This window comes from Argentina anserina, chromosome 2, assembly GCF_933775445.1.
Source record: "Argentina anserina chromosome 2, drPotAnse1.1, whole genome shotgun sequence".
In the NCBI taxonomy this organism is placed as follows: Eukaryota; Viridiplantae; Streptophyta; class Magnoliopsida; order Rosales; family Rosaceae; genus Argentina; species Argentina anserina.
Window position 1 is genome coordinate 29926725 of NC_065873.1, and position 26437 is coordinate 29953161.

Here is a 26437-nt window from a genome sequence, read left to right on the forward strand (position 1 = left end):
TTAGCTTGATGCGTGATCACTTTCAGGCTCAGCTGATTAAAACCATATATGATGCATGCTTGAATTATGAAGTAATTTAAGAACACTCACAGAAGTAACATTTTCAGACACTTAGCCAAATATTGCATGATATGGTTACTACAGATCTCTTATTGTAGATCGAATGCAAGCTGTCAACTTCATATGAAGAGGGGAAATATTAGTTCCTTTCTGTTCTTTTTTATGTCCATTTCAACCTTTGCTTTCGCTTTTCCTCATATTTTTGGGAGGCAGAACGACTTTTAGCCTATTTGGATCAACAAAATACCAATACACTTGTTCTCTATTCTTAGTCCAACCATAGCTTGAGTGCTTGTAGCTATAAATGGTCATGCTCTTAATTAATTAATCATAATGGGAATTATAATCAACCTAAAAGGCATTTCCATCTATCCATTTGATGCATGTGTTTGTTGCTAGCTGCATGCCATGCCATGGTAGCTTTTTGTGTTAAATTTCTTCTGGTGTCCCATCTCTTTCCAATGAAACTTCATCATGATTGTTCACCTGTTTGGGAATTGATTTGGCTCCCCACAACCATCAAAAACTAAAGTTGTTTTAGTCTCATTATATTGTTTTTGCTTTTGATTTAGCAAAGTAAAAAAAAATGTTCCCAAAGAATGTAAGTTGGTGAGTTTACCATCATACGTAGTTTGAAAAATTTGACACCATTTCATGATCAAATTCCACCTGAACGTACAGCCCATCTGCTTTGCCCCCATCTCTAAAGACACATCTACTAATCTTTGTTGCAAAATTACCCTCAAATCATCTGCTCATTTCACATTCAATTACTCTAAATGATCGATCCCATCGATAACCTGTTCGGATATCTAGTGAAAAGTTATTTGGCTATTTACTTACCATTATCTGATAATTTAACTACTATGTTCATATCAAAACAGTAGTACAGTGGCAGGTAATAAGTTAAAATGACCTTTGATTAAGCAGTTCTGTAAATAAGATTCTTTCTTTCTCTGTCCTCTCACTCTCATGCATGCCTCAGATATGGTGAGGGCTCCCATTGTTAAAGCATGATACTCTTTGACTCTTTCAGAGTTTCAGTCAATGGTAGTCTGTACCTTGAAGCAGAGGAGGAGGGCCTTCCCTCTTGAATTAGCACAACTGACATTGGCATATATGAGACTCTGGCTGACTGACTGACCCAGGGTTCTGTGTTCAGTACTAGAACAGTGGTGCTCTGGTGAAAAATAGAGGACTAGCTTGCTTGCTTGCTAGAACAGCTCTCTCAGAGTAGCCAAAGGTGAGGACTTGCAGAGAAGAAAAGTGGTCAAACCCATGATGGTGCACCCATTATGGTGCATATATTGAATCTCATGAGGAAACTGGAAAAGTATGGCAAGAGCCAAGCCAAACCATATTGGTGCTGTAGGTGTGCAATCTTTTCATAACCCCAACAAGGCAATTGCAAAATTATCTTTTCTGATGTGATTTATATTATTTGGTTCAATTAGACTTGCCTTGCGGCATTGGATCAAGTGAAGCTTGCAAAAATCTAAAAGGCAATTTACTTTGTTAGCTAGGGACAGCAATAGGGAATGAAGTCACAATACAAAAGGGTTGGTGCTGGGTGGCCTACTCTCTAATCACTCCCTAGTCCCTCCTGATCAAGCCAAAATACTCTGAACCTGTTTAATTTGGAGCAAAGATTTAAGTTCTTGATTACTAAAAAGTAATAACCCTTGATTTGTCTATTTCCTTCATTATTGATTAGGTTCTAGACTTCTAGTTTATCTCATGTCTTATTCATCACTTGTTCTTTTTTTCCCATCCCTTAATACACCAAGATCTGAATAATTATCAGATGGACGAGCATGGGCATGTGCATGATCAGTGCATGCATGCTATTTAAGTTGTTGACATTCACATGGATGATGGATGAGAAATTCAGTTTTTCTCTCTAATTTTGATTATAATCAGTTACATTTCGGTCAAAAAACTATGAAAACAAGGTTTTAAATCATATATGCAAGAACAAAACATAATTCTCAACAATTTTACAACAAAATTGAAGCTTTAAAATTAGGTTTCGTAACATCATTATCCATATAATTCATATAAAAATATGAATTTTATACTAATTCGATGTACATTCAAAGTATAAGAGGGAAAATGATTAAAATGAAAATTTTAAGAATAAACTAATTTTACAGCTAAAATTTAGGAAGATAAACTGAAATTAATTGAACTAATTAATAATGGTGATGATATATGAGCCAATTTCATATATGGCGCTGTCTTTTCTACTGATTGGGCTTCTACAAAATACAGATATACAACAGAGATCAATATAAGATGGCTTTGGAGTTTGGACCCGGGTCCAAAGTTTTATCCAATGTCCAAATACATACTAGATCGGGCCCAAAGAAATCTTTGGTTACGACCGGCTCTCATGAGATTAGTGTTTACATTGGTCTGAGTTAGGCCCATTGATCGAGGGCGACGGTGTAGTTGATGGTATAACTATAAGCAAACACGATATAACACGAATTACTGACTGGGTTGTTTGGTAGTATTCTTTTGAAGGGGTCAATGCTTGAAACCCTTACCGTGAGGTACTAATTTGGACATTGTTTGTTAGGGGCAATCGAGTTTGCTGGATCGATCAGTCGGATGTATACCAAACCCTAAACAAGGACAGATCAAGAAAGCGATATCGAACAAGCGAACGAACATAATTAGGTAAAATTCCATATATAAACTACTCTGAGCCACTGTAGATCAAAGTATGCGTCAGGTTTAGGGTATCTAATACTCGGAAGCTCAATCGATCAGCTGTTTGATATGCGTTGCTGCACATGGTGGGGTTATTCGGTTGTGCAATCTACCGATCTAGCTACTCTTTTTTTGTTGATTGTTTGACTTGCCTGTCTGGTTTGATTAAAGATCGATATATGTATGATCGAGATGACTTGCCTCCTCCCGTTGAAATCAGCTGATCGAATTATAATTACTTGCTGGTCTGCAGTTGTACGTTTGCGAAACAAGTTTCACCTCTCGATCACTAAGCCTGGGTTTACAAAAGAGGCAGTCAGAAAAAAGATATCGCAAGAAGCAAAAGATAGAGGCTAGTGTGATAACTATTCTATCTGGGCGAATGATGAGTTGGTCTCACACAAACATGCATGTCTCCCCTGATATGATTTCCCACAACTGAAACAAAACATAAATATTCAATGAGACAAGTCTCACAATCATGATATTAATCAGTTTCATATCCATCTATTTTAACAAGATAACTACTTACGTACTTTAAAAGACTTGAGCTCGATCGCTAGGGTTGAGTAATTACGCGTTTGTACCTATAAAGTAGCAGCTGGCAATTGCAACGAAGAATGCCAATTACGAAAATAATAGGGCTAATCCTTGCTATCTTGATTAATAGAATACCAGGCCAGTACGTGTTCCAATTTCTAATTATTATTGATGATATACCTAAGGTCACGGCTATCGATCTGTCTATAACTCTATATATGTCTTCTTTCTTTCCGGATTGTAGATTTTAATATATAGGACCACCGCCTTCGTCCAGAAATCAAGTTAATTAGTTCAGACCTTCGATCATGGCATAGGTTTAATCGCGCCAGTTGTGTTTTCTTAGTCAAAAGTTTGCAGCAGCGCATGGTGTGTCTAGAATAGTTTGGATGGCTATCTCTATCTATATATATGGCGTATGGTGGTGCCTGTTTCATTAATCTGCAACTTGTCAATTTTTCTGGCAACAGACTACTGTGCAGATTGTTCATGTCTTCCTGATTAATCAAAATGAGGATATCAATCACATGCCATGCTACTATCGCGTATCAACCTTGACATGCATCGTCCCGATTTCTTTTCTAAAGTATAATACTTCTCTACATATGAGAGATTATAGCTAAACTTGGCGTGAGATGTGGGTTTAATTAGTTTGTCGTCAGAGTTACTTCTCAACTCGGTTCTTTTATTTATTAGTTTGAATTGGATGTGAATGCTAATTGCTAGCTATCTGGTATATTTCTATTATTTGCCAATTTATTCTTTTGTGTATAAGACAAGCTTGACGCAACGGAATCTCTTATGATTTGAGGGAACTTACCTAGATTAATCCATGGAATATTAAACGAAATGATAAGAACTACCCTAATCGGTTAAAGTGGTTGAGCTTGGCTCTTAGAAGACACGCTTTAGTTGAGAGAGACTTTGGCCATTTCCAAATTTGTATTCAAACTCACAGAGGGTCAAATGAATTCGTTGCAATGTTCAAATATTCCACCGCATGCTTTCTTCTTCCTTGACCAACAATCCCTGACTTTGCTCCGTTCAAATTAATTATCTTTTAATTTCATTTTCAAACATTATTAATTGTCTTTTAATATCAAACGGAGAAATGTCAAGGATGAATGGATCGTAATTAGTCCTTCCATGCGTGAGACTTGCTTCATTGATCATTGGTGACAGCCATCACCGTGGCTTCTCCGTTTTCGACCAAGTCTAGAGGCAGCACCACATGTTTGTATTTTTCTCTAGAGGGAACATGCATATATGTGCTGCATCTTTTTTAACTGTTGCCTAATCCAAGATATGAAGACCATTACAACTGTTTTTGCGGCGGTTGTGTTTACGCACATAATTAGAGAAACATTTTTTAAAAAATCCTTCCTAAAAAAGAAAAGAGTTAATTCCTCTTATGATATTTGAAGTATGCATATTTAGACAATTTAGTACATGATGTATGAAAACGGATAATTTGGTACCTGAAGTTCTCATTTGTTAGCCATTTTGGTAGCTCTATCAATTTTAATCATATTTTTAGAGTTATTTTCGTCATTCTAGCCCTAAACTCATTAAATTCACATTTTTCTTCATTACTTTTTATAATTGTGGCCTTTTGGAGATAATTAAATTGATATATCTACTCCACTTAGCATCTACTTCGCATATATCAAAAATAATTTTTTTTTCATATACTTATTGTATCCTAATTATTTTTTACAAAGGAAATAAATTGCCTTTATGCAATTGTAATTTTGTATTAAAATATAATTTTTAAATTACTTATAATTAAAATTATTTTAGATTGATAGCTACATTATGAAAAATTATATACGTAAATCATCACAAATATTAAGTGAATGAGTTATCAAATTTTTAGTGATAATTTATAGGCAATTTAAATGTATTATGAAAAATGAAGTAAAGTAGAGATAAGATGACGGAAATAACCCTGAAAATATGATCAAAAATGACATAAGTACCAAAATGACCTAAATTTGAGAACTTTAGGTACTAAATGGTTCATTTTCATATATCATGTATCAAATTGTCTAAGTAGACAAACATCAGATAACATAAGAGGAATTTATTCAAAAGAAAAATAGAATGATTCTTATATGAACTAAATAAAATCTCTACTATTGATAAATTTAATACAAATAGATGGTAACCAAAACAATAGACGGTTAAATTGCAATAGTGTAGTTGTCGGCCATGAAAATGATGAATTTCTTAAGGGTTTTTCAGTGTTAGTTTAGCTCATAAAGATGTGAAAAAAAGGATATTCTTTTGGATCTGAATGATAAGAAATTGCACCATACCAAAAATTGACGTGTTTGATAAAGAAATTTACTTGGACATGGTGAGGTGAAATTGCAGAGTATTTCGCCATGTTTGTCTGGTTTGAAAGTCCAACAAGCTGAGATTTGAGGTAGCTTCCTTGCTTTTAGCTCATCAAACGGGGCGGGGGTCTCTTTCTTTAGTCGGTCTCCAAATTGTCCAACGCCCTCTCCCTTTCTTCAATCCTTTTCCTTCTCAGTCTCTCCGACCATTACACATCCCTTTCTCTCCACAAGTCCACCACCCATTAAAACCCCCTTCCTTCTTCTTTTGCACCATTTCTATTCTTATCTCCTTAAACCACCCTAAACCCTATTCTCCTCTCTCTCTCTCTCTCTCTTCAAACTCACATGCACCACCAAGCCCCAATGTCCCGCCACAACTCCTCCTCCTCTGCTTCTTTCCCTCCTTGCTTCCGCCCCTCCCCAACCACCGAACTCCACCACTCTCCGCCTCCTCCCCCAATCTCCGGCCACCCCAACCTCACCACCTGCCTCTACCACACCGACTTCGCCATCTTCTCCCTCACCTGGTCCCGCTCCTTCCTCGGCGGCCGCTCCCTCCACCTCAACCTCCTCCACCATGCCTTCGACTCTCCCCCACCGTCTTCCTCCTCCCCTTCTTTCCACCTCAACATCAAGCCCTTCTTCTTCTGGAAGCGCCATGGCTCCAAGAAGCTCGCCCCCAACACCCTCATTTTCTGGGACTTCTCCAGAGCCAAGTTCGGCTCCGGACCTGAACCCGTCTCCGCCTTCTACGTCGCTGTCGTTGTCGACGGCGACATGACCCTCCTCCTCGGCGACTTGAATAAAGAGGCTTATTCCAAAACCAGAGCCAACCAGGTCGTCGATCAAAGTCCCCAACCGCAGGCTCTAGTTTTGAAAAGAGAGCACGTCATTGCTAAGAACATATACACGACCAAAGCCAAATTAGGCGGCAGAATGAGAGACATCCAAATCGATTGCGGCCACAATGACGACTTCAGTCGGCTCAGCTTCAGCGTCGACAACAAAAGGGTTCTCCAGATTAAGCGATTGAAGTGGAAATTCAGAGGCAATGAGCGGATTGAAGTCGACGGTGTGCCGTTGCATATATCATGGGACGTCTACAATTGGCTTTTCGAGAATGACGGCAATGATGGACATGCGGTGTTCATGTTCAGGTTCGAAGAAGACGAGCAAGACATTAGTACCCAACTGAGCGTGGGGCATTGGGCGCAGCAGCAGCAGTTCTGGAATTTCGGGATGAATGGGATCGAGTGGAGGAAGATGGGCAAGAGCTTTTCTTCTTCGTCGGTTTCAATGTCGTCTGCGGGGTCTTGTAGTTCGTCGGTAATGGAATGGGCTACAATGGAGGAGAGCGACCTCAGTGCCGGTCCTACTGGATTTTCTTTGATCGTTTATGCTTGGAGAAGATGATTCTACTCGAATTCCAAATGCATTGCCTGCCCTACTAAATTGGCTCGTTGATTTCATATTCAGATATATGGTGATCGATAGTTACTACTACTTCCCTACTAACCCATTTGTTGTTGAACATAATTCAATAAATCCAATCCAACTATGAAATTCATAGGTACATGGATGAACTAACAATTCTAGTTACTTGGTATTAGAAAGAGGCAAATTAAACAAGCTTCGGTTTTTGTACTTCTACTCAGAATAGCTGTGATATTCGGTGTTGTTTGATGTAATCAATTAAGTTTGTGAAACATATTGTTGATGAAGAGGAACACCATCAAGCTTTCTACTTTGAATAGCATATCCTTATAGTGTTATCTACATTGTTGTGGCTTGTGGTCTGGCCTGGATGAGTTTGATGGCAACATTAGGTAAGGCTAGTTGTCATCAAATTTGCAAGCTTCCTCGGTTCCTTTCCGTTCAAACAAACAAGGACAAACGTGAGAAAGCACGAGACAAAATACATGTGAGGGTGGGTCTTCTCCTTAGTTTTATTTCTTTGGTTTGTAGAAATATCTCGTATTTTCTAATTTCAGACCTACTCTTCACCAATATCGACCCTTTCGTTTGTTGACCGTCTCTTGGATCAATAGAAAACCTGACATTGGGCGGTCAATTAAATCCCGGGAATATGTTGAAACTTGAACAACAAAAATAAACACAGCAAAGGACTTCTATTTTATACGATGCCGGAATCATCCAATGAATGAGTAATGGGAAAGAAAAGGTCCGGTGTGTCAGACTATTATAAAAGTTCAAGCTGCTCCGCTTAATTGCTTTCACTGCTGTCTTTCTGGAACTCATACAAAACGTTCACATTTGATATCTTAATCATATAATAATCCATTGACAAGTATTACAATCGGTTATGAAAAATGAGATCATTTTCATCAGAATTTACTGCGTTTTTAAGCCAGCACTGGGAAAATTAAATCAGCAGTGATAATTTGGTCTAAGGTTTTTCAGGCTTGAGTGGTAATTTATGGTGAGAAAGGTCGCAGAGTTTGTCGACACGTACGTCTGGAAGTTTGAGGAAGATGTTAGAAGATTGAAGATGTCATCTCGAATGAGGAAGGACGCATGGAGATCGAGACCAAAACAGAGCAAGCTAGGTAGGCAAGCATGCACTGGTATCAGAGTTCACATGCTCTCGGTCTGGTCTGGTCTGTTTTCTTGTCCTCTCTTTCTTTGGATGGGAATTAATCATGGCTCTTGTCCATTCATTTCAATACTAGGTATCTTTCCTTTCACCGAAAGTTAACTTTTCCGCCGTAAATTAAGAATTACAAGTATGCTTTCACGGTTAGAGAGCGTAAACATTACATCCATCTTACTCCAGATAAGTGAGTTAACAATGTTGATGCCCATATACAGCTACACTCGTGGAAACCAGAGATGTAATGATGCTCGAGTTAGTTTAGCTAAAAATGTCCAAGTCCTCGAGATTATGTCGATGTCTCATGTCCATATCTAGTGAGGTTATTGATGATGCTTATGGTTATGCCAGAGCAAGTTGCTGACATTCATGCTCATACAAACGAGGATAAACACACGGAACTAGAAATATGTCGTATGCCTAACGCCATAGGTATCAACCCCAGAAACTTTGTCCTCCCCAAAATAAGTTGTCCCAATTTTATTCACACCACTATAACTATATCGCAGCCATGTTGAAACAACTAGCCACAGGGCTTGTAACTTGTTGGTAGCTCATCCAAAAAGGGAAAAATTCTAATATACATCAATATATGTATAAATCTCACATCCAACGGTTGATATTGTTTTGTGAGTGTGGTCAGAAAAATAATATATGTTGTCAACCGTTGAATGTATGATTTATATCATATATTGATGTATAGTAGATTAACCCTAAAAAATGGGCTAAGGCACTAGGACATGAGTGTAGGGGTGGGCACGGGACGGGGCTCATCCCACGTCCCGTCCCACTCTTTTGAATCGGGACGGGACGAGGGTTTTTAAGAATGCATCCCACTCGGAATTAATCCCGGTTGGGATGGGACGGGATCGGGACGGGACGGGACAAATCCCACATTCCTATGAAGTTAAATAAAAACCTATATTTTTACTTTTTCATTAACAAAATAACATTTAATAATGAAATTTTAACAAAAAAATGCATATTATGTTCAAAATATTATAATTTACCATTATTATTTGAGTTGATAGAATTTTAGAGTTATTAAAAACATAAATTAGTTTCATTTTCATACAAATATATAAGAATTTTTAAGTTTTCATTAAAGGTGGGACGGGACGGGACGAAGCGGGATAGAAATTATTCGTCCCACGTCCCATCCCACCATTATGAAACGGGACGGGATCGGGACGGGACGAACGTTTTTAGACCTTCGTCTCGTCCCGTCCATATGAATTTCGGGACGAAATCAGGACGGGATCGGGATTTCCGTTTTTTATGCCCACCCCTACATGAGTGTTTTAGGCTGTGGGTTTTGGGACAAGCCTACTCAGCAGCAACCAATTTTGACTTGAGATATCAGGAGATATGCATCTCATCTCTTGACTAGAGATTGAAAAAGCAGCCCAGCCCAAACAGCAAACAACCAGCAACTTTACACATCAAACTGCAGAACACACACAACTGACCCAAGGACTCTATAGAAGGTTGAAGATATCTCCTCAGAGAAAAACCCCTTTCTCTTTATGTAGTTCTAAGTAGGGGTGGGCACGGGACGGGATGGGACGGGACGGGGCTCATCCCACGTCCCGTCCCACTCTTTTGAATCGGGACGGGACGAGGGTTTTTAAGAATGCATCCCACTCGGGATTAATCCCGGTTGGGACGGGACGGTATCGGGACGGGACGGGACAAATCCCAACTTCCTATGAAGTTAAATAAAAACCTATATTTTTACTTTTTTATTAACAAAATAATATTTAATAATGAAATTTTAATTAAAAATGCATATTATGTTCAAAATATTATAATTTAGCATTATTATTTGAGTTGAAATAATTTTAGAGTTATTAAGAACATAAATTAGTTTCATTTTAATACAAATATATAAGAATTTTTGAGTTTTTATTAAAGGTGGGACGGGACGGGACGAAGCGGGATATAAATTATTCGTCCCACGTTCCGTCCCACTATTATGAAACGGGACGGGATCGGGACGGGACAAACGTTTTTAGACCTCCGTCCCGTCTCGTTCCTATGAATTTCAGGACGAGATCGGAATTTCCGTTTTTTATGCCCAGCTCTAGTTCTAAGATGCTCAGCAAAAACGAAAAATGGATCGAGTTCGCTAAACCACTGACCGACATGGATAAGTTTTAGGTATAAGAAAGGGACCCCAGGCAGGTCACAAAGGCATCTCAAGCACACCAGTATTTCTCAAACTAATTATGAGAAAGCCACACCGGGACAAGGGTCTCCCACCTACCTACTTTGTGCAATGACTGTCTACATTCATTCATATGAAGTGTCACCAAGTCGGCACCAATTCATTTTAATTCATTCCCTGCTCTGGTGTGCATACCTGCACATTCTTATTTTGTATGAACACAGAAACCAGAAAATTTGAAAATCGCAGACATTGATTCCACCCAGAAAGCATTTCACAGACAACTAATACACACAATTTTCAAGCAGCTGAGATAACCAGATGGAGCAGAATTAAACTTTGCAATTACTCTATCTGTTGTTCATATGAATTCTAAAAACTCTATAACAAGCCTTCCAAATCAGATAAGCAGGTGTCATAGCTTTACGGTCAAAGCTGGAGTTGAGGTAGAATGGATCAAAGATGAAGAAGGAGGAAGACAATGTCTTTGTCTAGAACTTCTGCTTCCAGACCCGGGTGCGCCATTGCTAGAGTGGCTTCGCAATTTCTTCTTATCTCCATAAATCCCCCCATCTGATCTTACTTGCCGAACCTTAGTTTCATTCAGGCCAGCCGGAAGAACACAATTGCAGAACAAACCTAAATTTCATTAAAAAAACATGAGAACATTGTTAGATAGTCATTTCTTGTGAGTAAACAATAAGCATACTACTTTTTTCGGGAAATTCACTTTCTTGCCTCATTGACATACATGGGTAAACAACTATCGCATCTATATTCCACTTTTTCTTGTTTCCATGTTTATTTTTTTCAGATCCGAACGTCGGCTATCTTGTGGTAGCATTGCCAATTTGCCATTCATGATGTGATACTAAATACTGGTTTTTGTGGCAGTCCTACTAACAAACAATACTATGGGGGATGCAGTGAAGAAAACTGCTAAAAAAGAAGACAGAATTTTTACCGAGTCGGGCAAGACGGTTAACCCATCGAGGAATATTCCTCTCTGTCAGTCTGATGCACGCATCATTACAGAAGTGGTTGCAATTCTTGGTGATTAGATGGTACGTATTTCCAGAGTAATCTTCAGCGAGTTTTTCCATGAACGCGCGGACCTCTTTGGGACCTAAATCTGTTCTTCCTATCAAAATGGATTTTCGGAATACAAAGCCAGGGCATTTCTTAGGTTCGACTTCAAAGATCCCAGTTGATGCATGATCATGCGCTCCAAAAGCATATTCAACGCCATGTACTGAACACAGAAATAAACACCATAATCTTAAAACACAGAAACTACATGCACATGTGACCAAGTCTAGTAATTTAATACAGAAAATCTATTTCCCTCTCAAGAACAGAACATGATGTCAGCTTTATATATGAAATATAATATAAATCACTTCTTAATCACAAGAATTGATCACTCAAATCTACAACTGAGTCCAGTCCGTACAACGTTTTCAACCTTTCTTCCCCCTAAGCTCAGAGCAATCGTTTCTGGAATTCGATTTCGCTAAAAACAATTTTAATTGTATTGCTGAGAATCTCTTTAATCACGAAAGCTAATCAACCTGAGCTAAAATTTTCAATATTCAGAATTTCAGATCTAAAAAATTATCGGATTATCATTACAAGGTTTCTCAGAACAGAAAGAACATAAATTTGTAAGCAAGATTTTCATTTGATCTAAAATATAAATAACAAAAAGATAAAAAGGAAGGAAGGGTTAACCTTGGACGCCGGAATGGTAGACGCCGAGGCCAAGCCAATAGGCGTAGCCATTGATGGGTGTGAGGTCGTAGACATTGAGATACACCGGAACTTTGCCCGTCTTCTTCTTCTTGGGCATTACCATTCTACACAGCATTTTTTCCTTCCTCTCTTTCTTTCTCTGTTCGAATTTCTCAAACCAAACCAAACCAAATGAAAATATGAACACAGAACGCAGAACACAGAAACCGGAACAGGCCTAACCAAACCAAACCAAACCAAAGCAGAACAAAACAGAAGAGAATAGAAGAATCTTTGCTGAAACCGAGGATGGAAGGGTGGGGTGGATATGAAATTGGAGAGATATTAGAAGGGCAAAGCGGGAAAGGTAGCAAGATTATCGGAATTTTCAATTCCCCCGCTTTCTGTTGGAAGACGAATCTTAATATCTCCAAATCCCAACAACTCTGCTCCTCCTTCTCCTCCCCCCTTTCCGGCGGCCGAAAGTGTCACGCCGCGGGCCGCCGCCTCTCTTTTATATAAGGAGTTGTGTGATAACCAAAAGAAAATTAAGCAACCCGGATGGGAAAAGATAGCAGCCTATAAAACCAGCCCTACAACTCTATATAATAACGGAAACTACCCTCCCATTAATATCTGCGTTGTCCAATCACTCTGGAAAATAAAAAGAAAAAACCGAAACCCGCCAAAAACTAAGCAAAACCAGCTAAGATGAAAAATGTAAAGAAGAAGATGACCACATACTATCCCATCTCCATCCTTCAATTCTCTGAAGAAGAGGAAGAAGAAACTCAGTGCTGCTTCCTCCTCTTTGTATATTTTTGCGACAGAAATCTCCTATCTGCGGCACCCAACCAAATGCTTTTAAGGAAAAGTAAAGAGCTTCGAATGATATCGTCCACGTTGGGTCATCATTCTTTTTCCAGACGTGTAAGTTAAGTATTGTTGCTATTGGTGTAAGGGATGGTCTACTACTTTCCCTGCCATATTTGTGTTTACATTAACCAGTTGGGAATTGAGATTAGCAGGATCGATTACTTTTGAGCTTGCTTGAAGCCGCCTAATAGGGGAGGGTAAGCTATTAACAACTATGTCATGCGTATATATATATATTTTGAAAAGGATTGTTAAAACCATAGTTCTTAACAAAATTATTAAATGGATGACATAATACATGAAGCTTGGGTTCGACCGTTTAACATAGGATAGGCTTACATATCCATGATCACGAGCCATTGTCATCTACAATGGAGACACTTTTATTTTAGACAAATTAATTTCTGTATACATCAGTTTTCATGGATTGAAGTATACACACCACTCAAAAGGAAGAATGCCTATATTTAGACAGCGAAGTCGCGATAGCTACAAAGTAAAGTTGACTAATAATATAGAGCCTAATATAAACTGTTATTTTACTTTTTGAAAATATGAAAATTACAAGATTTTTGAGTAAGTAACTTTTGTTGAAGACGATTTATTGTACACATGACCTTGAAAATCGTCTTTTATAGTCACACAATCTAACTAAATTGAACTAATCATCTCGAAGTTCAAAGCAGAGTAAGGCTAGACCGCTAGGGTACATTGATGCACAATATGCATCAAATTTATCATAAGTTGTAAAATTAGTGATTAATGTAGTAATATCGGTATCAAAATTGTAATCGTAAGAGTACGTATTTTTAAGTTCACATCTAACTTGACCATTAAGTTTTTCTATATAAAGTTATATAATTAGACATTGCTAACACCTTATGGGTGTGAGGAAATTACCATATTTACTTAATATGACACCAACCTCTCCAACCATATGCTTCTAAATATAACCAACACCTCAAACCTTTCGAGTATGTGACGTATCTTCTCATGGTCATATGGACATATGCTAATTACAAGAGAAACAAACATGTTACGTCAACATCTTCATTCAATTGTCCCTTAAACGTTTTAAAATTATAATTATTTAAAATTTAGATATTAAAACTCACAACTTGGCACTAACGTCGAAATACTTGGATGTAAAACAAAACAACGGGCAATTTGGTTTTTTATGTTGGAATTTTGAATTGCAACCCATTGTCATTTCTCAAGTCGGGCAGTCTCTAATCAAAACCTCACTAATGAACATTATTGGATTCATAAAACCCGGCCCACGGTCGTTAAATCTTGATTCAAACTTGTAATTTGTTCACGGGTTCATGCATGTTGCAGGTAGGGTGTGTGACTAAACATCATGATGAATTATAAATATCAATCAAGGGGATGAGATGCCCATGCTCACCGTGGCCTCGACCTCCAGATTCACTATTACTACAACAACTCCATGTCGGGCTTTCAGGACTCACCACCCACTTTGGGGTTCCCACTTCCAACCTAAATATAAATTAGATTTTTTGTTTTCCCGTGTATAAAAAAAAAAGAATTATCTGGAATTTCGAATGCTTTGGCCATATTAGCAATGTTAGAAGTGATTCGTGATTGTGATCAAGCGACAGATCATGGATTGTGAAACCGAGTTGTGTCATCCATTCTAGCCTAAGATAGAGATCACGTCCCCATCATTTCAATTTTCAACTTCTCCGGTGTAATATGATAGAGATAGGACCTAATCTGGCTAATCATTCAACTTGGGCCTGAGAAGCCTATGACCTTCTTAGCCCAATCACTCTTCAAATAGGCCCCTTTTAACTGGAGTGAAGAGCTCTGTTCTGTATACCTAAACGGCTAAACCCCCAAATCCTTAAAACCCTAAGCACTGTATGGCTCGTTTGATTCGAATTGCTCAAACTAGTCTTCGGAATTGTTCATCTGGTTCACCCAAAACCCCAATCAATGGGCATCCGAATCCTCCTCTGCTGCAATTTCACAGCAGACCTTACGCTTCTGAGGCACTCCCCACATCGCCCTTGACTGCCAACATCCTTAGAATCCTCCGCACTGAGATCGAGTACCGGTCCGAATCTGCTCCTCCTCATCAGGTTCCCCATTCTCACTCTCTCTTCATCTCTCTTTGGTTTCCAAGGAAGTGAAACCAACCACTCTGATTTACTAGTTATGTTTGATAGTGCAATGTAGAGATTCTTACTATGTGATGGGAATTATAATGTGACAGCCTCCTACAAAATTCAATTCTTTTGTGGTGGAAGACCGGCCCGGTGAGCAGTGGATTACAATGAGAAGTAAATTTGGAGACAGTGAAGAGATTAAGATTGAAGTTACTATGTTTGATGGATATGAATCTGTTCCCAAGACTAGAGATGACAGCTATGGGCAAGATTTGCATCTTCATATTAGTGTGCTTGTTGAAATTTCCAAGGGTGATGGCTCCAGTGATCTCGAGTTTCTCTGCTCTGCCTGGCCTGACCGTTTGGAGGTTCAGAAGGTTTATGTTCTTAACCGTGGTAGAATGCCTGCTAAGCCTTATTTGGGGCCCGATTTCAGGTATCATTTTTATAACTGATTTTCATTTTAGGATGTTGGATCATGATCTTTATGTTGCAAAATGTATACCTGGTGTGATTGTAAAGCTGTGGTTTAAATACTGGTAACAAGTGGTGAAGCAAAACAATGTAGTTTGTTTGGTGGTGACTTTGTTTGTTTGTTGTTTCGAGCAGGGATGTGAATAAGGAGATTCAAAACAAGCTTTGTGGTTATTTAGAAGCGCGGGGAGTAAATGATGAGCTTTCTTTTTTCTTGCATCAGTATATGATGAACAAGGATAGAATAGAACTTATCCGTTGGTTGGGGAATCTCAAATTGGCTGTGGAGAAATAGAATGGTACATTTGTAAGACCTCAAGTTACAGTTGATAGGTAGTCATCTGTTCTCTTTCTGATGGCATTGATAGGACTTATATATTCCGCACAAGATTGGTTGTTCTTTGCTTTATTTGAAAAGCATTACTTCCAAGTGTCGAGGTATGTAAAGCAGTTATCTCCCAGAAATTGAGTATCGGTGGTCAGCAACTCAGTGTTTCTGATCGTATGGAACTAGTACAAGCAAAGTGATGAAACATTGTCATTTTCAAAGGTGCACAGATCTGTAGTCCTTCACGTCTGTCTTGGTTTACATAGGTCTTTCAATGCTGATATCCAGCCATATGTTAACCTGTAAGTATAGCATCGTTGTCTTTGTTTACATTGTTCACTGAACGCTGATACTTGCCCACTTGTTAACCTGTAAGTCTTACCTCATTGCATTACAAACATGTATTCGTTGGAATACTCTATCATATGACCCTTTGGGAATGCGTTTCTTTCCTGCAACTTATCTTCTATTAGCTTACTTCCATTAGTCCCTATCATCCATCTTTTTCTTCTTTCCTGCTGATATATGGGCATCTGGGGACTCTGAGCTCTATTTTGTTGTCAAGGTGCCTCTGATGATTCGGACAACCTTCAGTAAATTATTGGTGAAGAAAATTCAGACACATTTGTTGGAGTTTCTACACACTCGGTACTAATTAACGAATAAACAAACAGCAGAATTACAAATGAGGAGGCATACCACGCACATTGCACTGATTGCAGCACATGCAAAGATACACGTTTTCAGGGCATATTGGCCAAAACGTTGTTTATTTGGGGCGGCAGGTTTACTGGTGCCTCACGCTAAGTCGCTAACGAAAGCTTTAGAAAAGAATTCAAAAGCTGATGATAAAATGTGACGCATTGCAGACTATTTTTTTATTTTTTTATTTCTAGACTAGACTAACTCTTAAATATCTCTTAACTATATCTTTCCTAGATCTTCAGATCAGTTCAGGTAAGTGACTCAGTACACGATCCTCAAAAGAGGACAAAGATACCAGCTATATACTACTATTTTTGTTTTGCATAAAACTGTAGGAAAAAAGCATTCCTTATTTTAAATTTGCACTAAGGACAAAAACTTTGTCAATCAACTCAATTCACAACTAGATCAAGTACTTGTGACTCATTATCTTGCTCTTGTTTAGTGCCAAATTGACAACTTTGCATATTCCATCTTCTCGAGTGGAAGCATTTTTATTTGCTTCTTTGGCAGAATGGAGGCTTTGTTTAAAGTTGATCATCTTCACAAACAACAACAAAAATGCATGAAGGATAAGAACAACGCTATGGATTCAGGAATGGCAACATTACGGGTTCAACACACGACAGTAATTATCATAACAGATGACACAAATTGATTTTTGGCCATTGATCAGAATGATTGTACTCACTTAATTGATTGATATATGTATATTGGCTCTATAAACGAATTCCATTGGGGGCATGTCCAGCTTGTAGGCTTTATTCCCTTCTTACTCTTTGTTCTGATATGGAAATTTATAAAGGGCAATTCAACTGATGACAACTAGGAAAGCAAACCAAAAAAGCTTCTTACTTGCTGTTTTTCATGTCAAGAATCAAATTTACACAAACATACTTCGAAAATGGAAGAAAAGGAAAAGAAAAGCCACATGTCAGTATCCTGACATAAAACAGATGAACATTATATGATATAATGAAGAAGAAGAAGAAGAATTCTACAGCCTAGTTTAGCTAGCTATATAGGTGTTAAATACTAGAGCTTGAGGGACAAGTCTAGCTTCTTCATTTCTTCCTGTTGAGTCCTGAAATGATTGCCGTTTTCCAACCAACCAAGATTTGCCATGTCAAATCTTCCCACACTAGTAGCAGTACTACTACCTCTCGATGATGATGTGATTTGGAAATTCTGTAGCGCTAGTTTTCCAATCGCTGGTTGTTGGTCAAAAATAGGTCTTGATGACTTGTGGCCAAGATTTCCATAAGAACCTCCAAACCCAATACCACTACCACTAGGCTTGTGATTCATTGAGTGGACCTGAATATCCAAAGACTTGCTGTTATAGGCACCATGAAGAGGCAGAGAAGCCATGCTTGGAAAGTAAGGGTGGCTGTGTTGATGGAAGTAAGGGTAACCACTTAAACTAGCGGCCGCCGCTGCTGACGCCATCAACTGCCTTTGTCCTCTCTTTGCCAGAGTCCTCTCTCTTTTGTGTGCATTTTGGTGTCCTCCAAGTGCTTGTGAGCTGTAGAATTTTCTTTGACAATAGTTGCATGAGAAAACTCTTGGCTCTGCTGCCCCTTGATCACAAGGGCTGCTTTGATCTGTTTCAGATGATGAACCCCCCATTTGCAGACAGTCGATGAGATTAAGTTCGGGGTTGAACTCACTAGTGTTTGAAGTTGAATCCTTACTAGTGCCAGAAAGCTCTAGATCTAATAACAGGACTGTATCGCGACGATTCACCTCTTCAACTTCCTCTTCGTCTTGATCTTCAAGTATCACTAATTTCCTGTTGCTATCCTTTGAATCCTGCAGTGGGGTGTTTGGACTTGGAGGAGCGTCTGGTTTAGAAACAACATTCCCAGTCGGTTCCATTGAAGGATAGTTAGATATATACTTTTGATATCCAAATGAATTTTATGAAATTGAAGCTGGTATGTAGCCAACGGAAAACTCGAAAGATAAAAAGTTTGATTGCTGGATGCGAAAGTAAATGCTTTGTGGTATTTATGGTATGAATAACAGAAGAAGGAAGAAATGGACTGTACGTTATTCTATTTGCTTTGGCTCTTAAAATAATGTTAATTACATATTTTAACCAAAAGCATGTACGTACGTATACCATTAGATAATATATGTATTGGATGGTAGGTTTACTTATTGTGATTGCTAGATTTAGAGGGTATATATGTCAGGCCTGAATTGACAAAAACAGAACACGTTGTTTATAGATTGAATGTACTATCATTTTCCACTCCCTTATTTATATCTATGGAGTCTATGGACCATTGTTTTGTTGTGTTCCTTAAAATCGGATCGAGGATTGTTTTTTACTGTAAGATGCTTCCGCCCCACTGTACGTAGTTTTTTTTTTATGAAACCACTGTACGTAGTTAATTCATCGTCGTTTTCATTACCTAGCTGATAGTAGTTGTATTCTATGGATGATTAATATATTAAGTAGGATTGGCACTAAGGGCATGTTTATCTTGTTCTTTAGCTAAGCTAGCTGTTGCCTACCGTGTAGGTTTTGATTACACAAATCTGAGGATGCTCATCATCCTAAACTATAGAGTCCATGTTACTACAGTACGGTAGTTAGATAATTAGCACGCAATGCAATACATAATTTGAATTATTAAAGTTGAAAAGCTAAAGCCAAATCAGTTCTAGCATAAGCTAATATTCTTTTTTTTTTCTCTCAAAGGCCAAAAAGAAAGAAAATCAACCGTAGGATGTGCTGTGATCGTTAACCGTGACAACTTTTTTGTTAAGGCTTGAATCTGACATTGGTCACGAGTTCGATCGTCAGCGATGACATTATACATCTCAGCGTTTCTGATGGACCTTGGAAGCGAAGAACTCGGCTTTTGTTGGGCCGATGAGGACATTATTATGACCAGGGTGCCCGGTGCAATACCGTGTTGGAAACATTTCATATTGACCCATGCAAGAATTAGTCTCAAGCCAAATATATCATTTTCGGCTATGGAGATACTTTGCAGCTACGGTTGTGGACTGCCCTCGGCTCACGATTGGAGTCCCAAAAGAGACATGTTATTGCCGTAAAAAAAAAAGGAAATGACTTATGATTTTTTATTTTTTTTGAAAATAATCACTTGTGATTTGTCAAAGGTATAGATGGCGACAAATGGCCGACAAATAAAAAGCTAGAAGGTGATAAATGTGGATGATCGAGTTGCTCATGCTAATATGCTATGATAGTGCTGTTTCATGCTGCATTATTAGTACTTGAAACAGATTTAATTAATTTTAATCTCCAAAGTTAAGCCTCAAGATAAGTATACCCTTTGGGTTTAATATGAAATTATGAATTATTGCACGGGAATAAAGTCATTTCAGGGAGGCAACTTGTTTCACCTTCACCCAATAATCACATAGAAAACTAATTTAAGTTTGGTAGCCAGAATGATAAAGTGGGTAATTCATACGTGCAGGGATGGATGAAGGGGGTGATGAAATGATATAGCAAGATATTGTGTTCGAGTCAAAATCTAAATGGGACCAAAATATCTTTCAGGAGATCTCTTTGTCTGTCTGTAACGAGTTCAGAGCTGAAATCCCAAAAGAAGAATGAGACCCACAAAACAAACTACTGAAACTAGCTAGTGTTCCAACTTCCAACTCTGAATTAATCCATCATTTCCGATCCACCTGCTGACCAGCAGCACAAAGACTGATACAGTAGTACGTGTCGATCTAACCTAGCTATGAAAGTATGAACTACTTTAGAATATATCGATCATACATATGAACTAGTTAAGATAACGACGCGTGCTAGCTACTTGAACGATCTATTTCTAAGTTGCAGGCGGATCGACTCTATTTTAGAGTCAAAAATATGACCCTGCAACTCATGCATGCATGTATTTTGCAGCACAAAAACCTGTTCAAAAAATATCAACTACTTTTGGATTCTAGATTACTTATTGTTGCAACAACTTATAAGGTTCATGACTTCATGTATTTTGCACCAAAACCAGTTTAAACTTTCATTCACTAAAACAAAAGAATCAGCAAAGAAAATACAACCTGCAAATTGCTAACATCTTCGTCTTCTTTTTACTCGTTCTGTTGAATGACAGCTCCGTACTCAAGTATGGGCCATGTCCGTTCTCAAGTTTTGTCGTTCTATATTTTCTGGATCAAATCATGTATGTACAGTATGTTACTGGTAAAAGGAAAAGGAAAGATCATGACGATCACTGTTCATTTCCAGTTTTCCACCCAAAGTACTGCATGTCCAATATCAGGAGCTTATCAATTTATGGCTAGTAATGGAGTTTGACTGTTTGCTACATTTCTTCGATCAGCTCACCGCCTTGATAACACTGCTACCATCGTAAACATCGCTGAGCTTCCCTTTTCTTCAGCTGCGACGGCACCCAACACGCTGCATGCTCTGCTTTGCCGTCTCCCCGTCGCCATGCTCGAGAAGTGCGCTTCTTTTTTTCTCTTTTTCTAGAGGTGGCATGGGCTGCGCTGTCCCCCAAGGCCCATCTAACTACATTTCGCCTTAGCGCGGGTGTGCTTCGGTTCGGCCGCGAAAGCCCAACTTTCTTAGATTTTGTTTCCTAATTTTCTGAATTGGTAACAAGCTAGAACTGAATTATCTGGATAATATTATTCACCGACAGAATGGAATGTAAACAGAACTAAACCAACCTGGAATCCTCATCGATCAATTTCCTTTCAATTGACTGATTGGTATTAAATCCCTTTCAGTTCTAACCCCAAGTGGCATTGGTTTGGTCGGTATTTGAATATTTGATTGTTATAAACTATAAGTCTATTCATTTGCAGCTCTCACTCTGATTCTGACATTGATTATAGCAACGATCACGTAACAAATACCCGTCTGCAGGTGACTAAATATTTCCTCCGTTTCATCAAAATTAAGAGTTAGCCTTAATTAATTATATATTTTATATGGGTCCTCATTTTATATATGCATCTCCCGGGGTCAAAGTTCTCTTTGTCGGTCGCAGAAACTTGGGCTTTATGTTCATAGAAGACGCAGCAGCAGCAGCAGCTTAACTAGGCCCTCTGATTTGTTTTAGGCACCAAAAATGGGAGTCAAAGAGACTGAATACGTACGTACAATATGCCTCTTAATTGATGAGGCTAAAACTTTATGACTTTTTTCTACTCGTCAATGTACTAGTAGTACGTACTATTCTTATCTTTTCTTTAATTTTTTATTTAGAGAGGAGAATTCACAACCAGAAATTTTAAGAAGTGTTTCAATATCTGTTGACATTCACGAGTTAATCTACTATACATCAATGTATGTTATACATTCCACATTCAACAGTTTACAATTGATATTATTTTTCTGACACCACTCACAAAATAATATCGACCATGAAATGTGAGATGTATAACATACATTGTTATATACTAGAATTTTCCGACATTCACTGTCGTTAAGCATCTTTTAGAAAATTTGTTTGACTATTAGTTTGATGGAAATGGCTGTCAGCATTCTTTCCAACCTGAAGCAAGTAAAGAAAGCAATTGATAAGATATATTGATTGGACTAACTAACTAGCTAGAACATTGAAAACCAGTATAATATAATTTTCCCTGTGATAGTGTGATGTATATTAGAAGTCGTTCCTGTCATTCAAAGTCCGTGCGTTGCCTTAGTATACCGGCGACCATAACTCAAACGGTGGTTAAATCTATATATGCTACACCGGCCAGTTGCCTGCTTCAATGGCTTATGTGATATGTATGTGGCCTTAATGACAAGGATAACCAACAATTTATCAGAACCATGTTATAACAAGTGTGTGCTTCAATCAGAACAAAATCCAGAAAATCAGTAATGTCGAAACTTATAAGTTATAATAACATGTACACCTATACTTCAAAGAAAAGTAAAGACAGAATTGAATTGAACGATACGTCCAACTATCTGATTTCAGTTTTCTACAACTCTCCAATGGCCAGACCAAATGGGATTGTTCTAGAGTAAGGAAGTTGAATTACTCATTTGTTAAATAGTGACAAGCGTGACCCGTAGATCAATTGTACCGATATTGTCCCAACTTAGCCACCTCACAGGTGTTGGGTTTTAATCACAAAAAGCCTCGGTACAATTGTGTATTATCCACTCACTTATAAGCTTTATTTTATTTGTCACTTATTAGATGTGAGATTTCTCTTATCCAACACGCCCCGTCACGTGCAACCTAATTTTTAGGTCTGCACGTAACAGATTAACATCCCACATACTGAGACGAAATAAACCAAAGTCCAGTAACCAACGAATTCGCTGCAAACTCCCGTAAACTGTAACGTACATTCCAGATAATTAGACATTTTCTTACTTTGCTACGTTTACTTTTAATTTGGCTCAAGCTTTTGATTCTAAATTTCTAAATAATTAACCAGGCCAGAAAAACCAGCAGGAAACTTCTAACACTTAATTTCTGAACTCAACAACTATATGACAAAACTTGCGGAAACTACCATTCTACCAACAGTACCAAGTCGTTTAGTGCTCATATCCATTTTGCTTTATAATTATAAATACCACATCCGTCGCCAGACGCAATGACGTAGCTACATACGGGTTATAGTGGGCTGTAAAACAACCTCAAATTATTAAAAAAATTATATTTCTAGCTAAATTTTAGTGTTAAAATTTAAATTTTAAATATTAGCACAACCCAAATTTCTATATATTATTAATAAATAATCGTAAATTTTTTATATCATAACCTATTATAAAATTCTGGGTCCGTCCTTGACCAGACCATCGACCATCTCTCCCGTACATGCACCAAAATCAGAGACATCGATCATGGCTACCCAAACAACATGCATGTCAGTATTTCTCGTTCTCGTAATAATCCTTTGCGGCAGTGCTCATGCTAAACCTAGTAATGGAATCAGAGCAGCCTACTGGCCCTCGTTCAATTCATTCCCGGCTTCCTCTATACAAACATCCCTTTTCACCCACATATACTACGCCTTCCTCCTTCCCGATCCCGCCACTTTCAAACTCACTATCACCTCCGACGACGAAACCAAGTTACCCGAGTTCATCGGATCCCTCCGCACCCTAAAACTCCCGTCAAAATCATACTCTCCATCGGAGGCGGCGGTAACAACGCAACAGTATTCTCGGAGATGGTAAGCACCAAACACAGCCGTCAAGTATTCATCAACTCCTCCATCGAGATAGCCCAGAAATACGGCTTCCAAGGTGTTGACTTGGATTGGGAGTTTCCGGCTAACGTGAAGGACATGTCAAACCTAGCTCTATTATACAAGCAGTGGAGAAAATCCCTAGATCAGGAAGCTAAAGCTAGCGGCAAGCCACGTCCGCCGTGTATTACGCTTCGGAGTTTACAGTTTACGGCGAGCCGAGATCATACCCGGCCGGTGCAATAAGTAAATACGTGGATTGGGTCAGTCCAATGTGCTTCGACTATCACGGCTCGTGGGAAAATTTCACCAGCGAACACGCGGCGTTATATGATTCCAAGAGTAACATTACTACATCAGTACTGACTACGGAATCAGGTCGTGGATTCTCGCGGGTGTACCGGCCAAGAAGCTTGTGATGGGCCTACCTCTTTATGGGAAGAGTTGGACGCTCCGGCATCCGAAAGTGAATGGGGTTGGGGCCGCGGCGGTGGGCATGGGGCCTGGTGTTGGTGGCGTTTTGGTGTACCACCAGATTGTTCACTTCAATGCTCGAACTAACGCAACGATTGTGTTCGACAAGCAAACAGTGTCTTATTATTCATATTCCGGTAGCACGGATTGGGTATGATGATATTGAATCTGTCAAGTTGAAGGTTCGATTTGCCAAGTCACTGGGCTTGGGTGGGTACTTCTTTTGGGCTCTGGGCCAAGACAAAGATTGGACTCTATCACATCAAGGCAGAGAGCACATTTGATTTTGATGTGTGATTCTACGATATTTTTTAATTGAGTTCAAAATTATTAACTAATTGGTGCTTTGTTTATTTGCAGCTTCAAATGTTTGGAAATATGGCGGGAGATGAACTAAAGTGGTAGCAGAATTTGACAAGTGGCCCAGAATTATGTATTATTCTATCATTTCTATGTATGTTTATATAGTAAACAGCCTTCGTGTGATTTTATTGTGGTATTGCTATATTAATTATATAGTTTCAAAACTAAAAGAATAAGCTGGGTCACCCTGTCCTCAAAGCAACTTATTGATCCTATCTTTATGTATTTACAACGTGATGTTTGAGTCTATAATTATAAGCACTTAAGCCCGTTAAAAATAAAATAGTTCGGTGAAAATTTTGTTCAGGGATTCTTTGAGAAATGCTTAGCAAACAATTGATAACTAACACTATTTGATAGCAGTTTAAACGAACTGGCTAGAGAATGTTCAATTAGCTGACAGTTATATAACTGCTTGTAGTTTAAGCCAAACTATTAGTGAAAGTAGTAGAAGACATAATTGATGAGGCAATGGAATCGAGAGAGACCAGGAAGATTGTAGGAAAGTCACTCTTAATTACATCTCTTCTATATAAAGTAAGAGCACATATAAATATAAGTAGGTTATGGACTCATGGGAGACAGGATTAGCTAAGCTTCACCATTCATGAGGCTTATAAATAGCCAAGTTGAGTTGCATAATGTCCTTGGCCTCTTCATTAGTCTAGTTAAGCTTGTTATATATACTTTCTAGCTAGTCATGCCAAAGGGAAAAGTCATGTGACTCAAAAAGCAAAGGAATCTCAAGATCTTGCACCCAAAATCTTCTAAATATGCATATCATAACATCACAAAGTATATCATATTTTGAGAGAGCCTGTGGCTATAAGAAATAGAGAATAGAGAATTAAGCAGCTTTTGTAATCATGCTCAATTTGGTTGAATTAGTTATTATTAACTTCTGGTTGGGTTGTTCGAGTTGGTTTAGTCAAATGATAATGCTTGTGATGATAATCATAAAAAATATAAGCTAGCTGCCTAGCTCGATCAGTCATTGGTGGTTTGTTTAGGGCCAGATAATGCTTTGCATGACATATCTTGCAAGATGCGATAGCAAAGGGATAGCAAAGCAACTTAATTGTCATTAGCGAGCTTAATCTTCCACGTTAAGACTTCGATTCACACTAAAATTATTTTAGTCTCTCGATCTGCTCTCTTTCTTCATCATCGTCGATCATCATCATCATCTCCAACTCCAGGAAAATATTATGTACTGTAACAGCAATCCCTTCCATCTCAAACCATGCATGTGCTTAACAGATAAAGGTTTCACTTAGATCTTTGGTTGTCATCATTACAATTTTATGATGAGATAGAAAATGAACGATGTTTTAGAGTCGATAAATTGAAGCACTAATAGCTACTTGGCTAGCGCACTATAAAGTTTGAAGCTCGTTTTACGCTCTACTATTGGGGGGGGGGGGGGGGGGGGAGAGAGAACGAATATACAAAGGAACAAACTCTGGAGCTGCTACTGTCCCAGTTGCCGAAGCTCTGTCCATGCGGGATAGCTTGCAGCTCGCCCTAGAGAAAGGCTGTAAGGATGTTGATGTTGATGTTGATGTTGATGTTGAAGTAGACTCCAAGTTAATTGTTGATGCAGCAAATGGGGCTATTAATGTGCCTTGTAGAGTGAAGAAAATAATTGATGATGTTAAATGTCTGATGTCTAGGTTTAATGGCCAACTTTGGGGCCGATGTTTTAGTTAAGCCGGGCATAGTGCTCGAAATAGCGTT

At 38.5% G+C, this 26437-nt stretch overlaps 5 protein-coding genes across 5 annotated transcripts; 3 read left to right on the forward strand and 2 right to left on the reverse strand.

Annotated features, from left to right (window-relative positions):
* The first annotated feature begins 5717 nt into the window (after positions 1–5717).
* On the forward strand, positions 5718–7365 carry LOC126783339 (uncharacterized). The gene has a single exon (XM_050508792.1). It carries the CDS (start codon positions 6003–6005, stop codon positions 7068–7070), a length of 1068 nt encoding a protein of 355 aa, XP_050364749.1. The 5' UTR covers positions 5718–6002; the 3' UTR covers positions 7071–7365.
* A 3302-nt stretch (positions 7366–10667) lies between these two features.
* Positions 10668–12984, reverse strand: LOC126782050 (deSI-like protein At4g17486). Its single transcript, XM_050507205.1, has 3 exons — positions 12167–12984; positions 11400–11687; positions 10668–11074 (listed from the first exon to the last, which is right to left on the reverse strand). Exons 1-3 carry the CDS (start codon positions 12300–12302, stop codon positions 10851–10853), a joined length of 648 nt encoding a protein of 215 aa, XP_050363162.1. The 5' UTR covers positions 12303–12984; the 3' UTR covers positions 10668–10850.
* A 1917-nt stretch (positions 12985–14901) lies between these two features.
* Positions 14902–16421, forward strand: LOC126784417 (uncharacterized protein At2g39795, mitochondrial). Its single transcript, XM_050509883.1, has 3 exons — positions 14902–15147; positions 15282–15610; positions 15784–16421. Exons 1-3 carry the CDS (start codon positions 14929–14931, stop codon positions 15941–15943), a joined length of 708 nt encoding a protein of 235 aa, XP_050365840.1. The 5' UTR covers positions 14902–14928; the 3' UTR covers positions 15944–16421.
* A 1079-nt stretch (positions 16422–17500) lies between these two features.
* Positions 17501–18685, reverse strand: LOC126783291 (zinc finger protein 1-like). The gene has a single exon (XM_050508735.1). The coding sequence runs from the start codon at positions 18557–18559 to the stop codon at positions 17717–17719; it is 843 nt and encodes a 280-aa protein (XP_050364692.1). The 5' UTR covers positions 18560–18685; the 3' UTR covers positions 17501–17716.
* A 4830-nt stretch (positions 18686–23515) lies between these two features.
* Positions 23516–24729, forward strand: LOC126784361 (class V chitinase CHIT5a-like). The gene is given in 6 exon segments (XM_050509823.1): positions 23516–23778; positions 23781–24038; positions 24041–24210; positions 24213–24481; positions 24483–24604; positions 24698–24729. Coding segments are annotated over 6 exon segments (1113 nt in total). The 5' UTR covers position 23516.
* Positions 24730–26437: the final 1708 nt, after the last annotated feature.

Coding starts and splice junctions, on each gene's coding strand:
- LOC126783339 (XM_050508792.1), top strand. CDS start 6,003: ATGCACCACCAAGCCCCAATGTCCCGCCACAACTCCTCCTCCTCTGCT.
- LOC126782050 (XM_050507205.1), bottom strand. CDS start 12,302: ATGCTGTGTAGAATGGTAATGCCCAAGAAGAAGAAGACGGGCAAAGTT. Junction 11,688..12,166: donor CTACCATTCCGGCGTCCAAG/GTTAACCCTTCC, acceptor TTCTGTGTTCAG/TACATGGCGTTGAATATGCT. Junction 11,075..11,399: donor TAACCGTCTTGCCCGACTCG/GTAAAAATTCTG, acceptor AATGAAATTTAG/GTTTGTTCTGCAATTGTGTT.
- LOC126784417 (XM_050509883.1), top strand. CDS start 14,929: ATGGCTCGTTTGATTCGAATTGCTCAAACTAGTCTTCGGAATTGTTCA. Junction 15,148..15,281: donor AATCTGCTCCTCCTCATCAG/GTTCCCCATTCT, acceptor ATAATGTGACAG/CCTCCTACAAAATTCAATTC. Junction 15,611..15,783: donor TATTTGGGGCCCGATTTCAG/GTATCATTTTTA, acceptor TGTTTCGAGCAG/GGATGTGAATAAGGAGATTC.
- LOC126783291 (XM_050508735.1), bottom strand. CDS start 18,559: ATGGAACCGACTGGGAATGTTGTTTCTAAACCAGACGCTCCTCCAAGT.